At 34.1% G+C, this 4,377-nt stretch overlaps 1 protein-coding gene across 1 annotated transcript; it reads left to right on the top strand.

Annotated features, from left to right (window-relative positions):
• Positions 1-316: 316 nt before the first annotated feature.
• Positions 317-2,578, top strand: LOC106721244. The gene has a single exon (XM_014516148.2). The coding sequence runs from the start codon at positions 317-319 to the stop codon at positions 2,576-2,578; it is 2,262 nt and encodes a 753-aa protein (XP_014371634.2).
• Positions 2,579-4,377: the final 1,799 nt, after the last annotated feature.

The following is a 4,377-nucleotide window of genomic DNA, read 5'->3' as shown; positions in this document are numbered from 1 at the left end:
TGCATTACTAAAAACTGGAGGGTTCGAATTAAGAAAATGGTGCAGTAATTCAAACGAGTTATTGGCAAAAATTAGTGAAAACAAACCGGACTTGAAGGAAACATATGAAATTAAGTTTGATGAAATTATAAAAATATTAGGATTAGTGTGGGATAGAAATTTAGATGTATTTACATTTTCTGTTAATTTACCACCCATTGAAGATCGAGTAACTAAACGAAAAATACTATCAGATATTGCACGCTTGTTCGATCCATTTGGGTGGCTTGCTCCGGTAATAGTAACTGCGAAGATATTTTTACAAAGGTTATGGCTGATGTCAATTGAATGGGATGATCCTTTACCTATTAATGTAATTACTGAATGGAGCATTTATAGAAATGATTTGATTAAGCTACAAGGTATTAAAATAGATCGTTGGATTAATACTTACCAAATCAGAACTAACGTCGAACTTCATGGATTTGCCGATGCTTCCACGGCCGCCTATGCAGCTGTTGTCTACGTCAAGGCGTTAGATGATGATGGAAATCCTAAAATAACGCTTTTGGAAAGTAAAACTAAAGTTGCACCTCTTAAACAAATTTCTGTTGCTCGTTTGGAGTTATGTGGGGCTCTTCTTTTGGCTAAAATGCTTTATCAAGCCGCAATCCATTTGAAAATTCCAATGGGGCAGGTTTTTGCATACACTGATTCTACGGTTACATTAGCTTGGATAGAAGGACAACCTATTAAATGGCAAACTTTTGTGGCCAATCGAGTCACGGAAATACAAACCTTATTGGACAATTCTGCTTGGCGGTTTGTTTCTTCAAGGGACAATCCTGCAGACCTAGCTTCGAGGGGTATACAAGCTGATGATCTTGTTGCTTCATCACTGTGGTGGCAAGGCCCAACCTGGCTAAAAGAAACACATAAATATAAACAAACAAATGCCTCATACACTACAACTTTAGAAGAAAGAAAACAAAGGGTTAAAACATTTCTGTGCGAACTAGAAGAAAAACCCATTTATGAACGATTTTCAACTTTGAATAGAATGAAGAGAGTACTTACCTATTGTCGGCGATTCCTTCTTTTGAAACCTGAAAAACAATACACAGATTACCTTAGTACTAAAGAATTAAACGAAACAATGCAAATGTGTATAAAACTATGTCAAAGACAAGATTTTATGGAAGAAATAAGGGACTTAAAAGAGAGCGGTATGGTGAAGAAAAGAAGTAAACTAAAGACATTATCTCCTTATTTAGACGAAAATCAGATACTTAGAGTCGGAGGACGATTACAAGGCGCTACTATAGGTTCAGAAATAAAACATCCTATACTTTTACCCAAACACAACCACCTTACTACACTGGTTGTCAGAGATGCTCACATTAAATTGCTTCATGGTGGAAATAGATTAATGACAAATTTCTTGCAAAACCAATATTGGATTATAGGATTAAAACCGTTAGTGAAGAAGTGTGTAAGAGAATGCGTAGTATGTGTGAGACATAAAGGAATGGTTCTACAGCCAAAAATGGGTGAACTTCCTTCTGTTCGTATCACACCTGGCAGACCGTTCAAGACTTCAGGCGTCGACTTCGCTGGTCCAATACAGTTGCGTACATCTAAGGGTAGAGGCCATAAAGCATTTAAGGGATACATTTGTCTTTTCATTTGTATGAAAACAAAAGCAGTACATCTTGAAGTTGTAAGTGATCTTACCAGTAAAGGCTTTATTGCAGCTTTCAAGAGATTCATATCCAGAAGAGGACATTGTTCAGATGTTTGGAGTGACAATGGATTAAACTTCGTAGGGGCCGCAAAGGAGTTAAAGGATAACGCTAACATTCGTTGTTCAAGCGGTATGAAAGATATAGTTGAGTTATTAGCGAATGAAGGCACTATCTGGCACTTTATTCCACCGAGAGCCCCCAATTTTGGTGGCCTTTGGGAGGCTGCGGTTAAAAGTGCCAAAACTCATCTTGTTAAGGTCGTTGGAAACTCAACGTTGACATTTGAAGAGATGACAACTCTGCTATCACAGGTCGAAGCGTGCTTAAATTCTAGACCCATCTGTCAACTAAATGATAATCCAGATGATTTGTTTCCACTAACGCCAGCTCATTTCCTCATTGGTGAGGCAACTATGATAATTCCTGAACCAGACCATGAGAATACAAGATTAAGCGCATTAGATAGATGGACCTTAGTACAAAAAATGACGCAACACTTTTGGAAACGCTGGTCAACAGAGTATCTGCAAGGACTACAGAGAAGACAAAAGTGGCAAAAATCTTCAATTTCTCCAGATGTAGGTCAATTGGTGATTATAAAAGAAAACGACTTACCTCCAGCCAAATGGTTGTTGGCGCGTATACTAGAACTGATTCCCGGACCTGACAAGGCTGTTAGGGTGGTTAAATTGAAATGTAAATCATCTATCTTAACAAGGCCTATCAACAAAATTATTTTGTTACCTAGAGATATTAAATTACACGAAGACGCTCACGAATACCTCATGGTGGGCGGAAAGAACAAGGTTCTTGGTGGGCGGAATGTTGGCGCCGTTTCCGCTACAGCACAATAGATGGCGCTGTATTTCTGTTAAATCGCGATGGTTAAAAATATGTCTTGCTAGTAATATACTTCCCGCGTATTGCTGATACTTTGGTATATGTTTGGTTGGTTTTCTTTGCGTTCTTGAGGTCGTTTGAGTTCTGTAGTATTCGTTCGTTCCGCTGTTGGTTGTTGAGTCGTCCAAATTCCGGACACACGTTTCGTAGGAGTGTAAACAGTTTCTAATATTTAAAGTGTAATCTGTAAAGAGCTTATTATTATTTATAAGTAAAATGAGGTCCTGAATAATAAACAATAAATTAAAGTATATTATATGGTATAAGAGAATTAAAACTTATATAATTATATGTGCAGTTATTAATCGAACGTAAGAAGTACATAGAATCTATAATCTAAAGTAATAACCTAGTTTTAGTTATTTTTAGGTTAGAAATCAATGAGGTTAAATTTAAATGTATTTTAATTATAACTTTAAATAAAACTTGACTAAAAAATAATATTAAAACGGAGCATTTTTTGCTTCGTATCTTTTCACAGATTTCCCAGAATTTTACTTATTTCCTAGGAATAAATGAAATTAATTATCATTTTTGGATTCTCGTTGATGGGGATTATTTAAAGAGCTATATATAATAATTACCAATAAGGGATCAAAATGAGTTGATTCTCAGATCTTTTTATTTCAAATTAACAGCGCGTCAGATAATTTTAGTGTAATGAAAAGATTGCTCTACTTTATTTCCACTATATGTTACAAACATATAGTGATAATAAAGTTACGAATTTAAACATACATATATACTTTGACTTGTATATGTTTTGCTTCAAAAATAACTTGCAATTTCACTTTATAATTTGTAAGGAAAATAACTGATGTTTTGAAGAGTTTACGGTATGAACCTGATAGCTCCTTAAATGCTTCAATGTTATAAGAGATTAATATTATTGATGAGTGAACCAAAATGTCAAAAAATGTTTATTGACCATTGAAAATAATTCACTATTTCCTACATACGCAATATTTAGGTCGATACGTAGTCAACGTACGACACAATTGGATTAAAGCTTGCGTGACGGACCGGTCTACGGAATATTTCTTTCTTTTGTTACACAATATTGCGTAGTATCTTTTTCAATAGAAAAGCTTTTATCAAAATTTGAAAAGTATTATAGAGATATATAAAGATATATTGAAAGGTAGATCGGAGATTTCATTTTTTGGTATCCTTTTGAATTATTTAATATTTTTAGTTTTTTTTTAATCTTAGGAATGTTTCATTTTTTGTGACAACGAATATAATTAATACTTATATGAATTTAAGAATAAGAACAAGATGTCTCTTTATAAGGAACACCGAGGTGATCATTGACGCTCATGTATATCCGCAACACCAGAGAAACTGCATTGAGTTGCCGGCTTTTAAGAAAGAGGTAGGCTTGCTTCTTGAAAGACCCTAAGTCGTACTGCTTTGGAAAAACGCGACTGTGGTAATATATTATAATAATAATAATTATCTATAACTAATGTGGAAAAAAAATAGCCGACTTCAAAACAAAAAAAACTATCTCAAACAAAATGCGCTTAAAAGTAACTTAAAAAAAAACAATTTCAAACAAAATGCACTCAAAAGTAACGTAAAAAACAATTTCAAACAAAATTCACTCAAAAGTAACATAAAAAAACAATTTCAAACAAAATGCATTCAAAAGTACCATAAAAAACAATCTCAAACAAAATACACTAAAAAGAAACAAAATAATGTCATGAAAACTTCTTTCTTTCTTTCTTCTCTCTTTCAAAAACCCTCT

This window comes from Papilio machaon, chromosome 6 (genome assembly GCF_912999745.1).
Source record: "Papilio machaon chromosome 6, ilPapMach1.1, whole genome shotgun sequence".
NCBI lineage: Eukaryota > Metazoa > Arthropoda > Insecta > Lepidoptera > Papilionidae > Papilio > Papilio machaon.
This window is presented reverse-complemented; position numbering and strand designations above follow the sequence as displayed.

What these genes read in the sequence shown, in the direction of transcription:
- LOC106721244 (XM_014516148.2), top strand. Translation starts at nt 317, where the DNA reads ATGTCAATTGAATGGGATGATCCTTTACCTATTAATGTAATTACTGAA.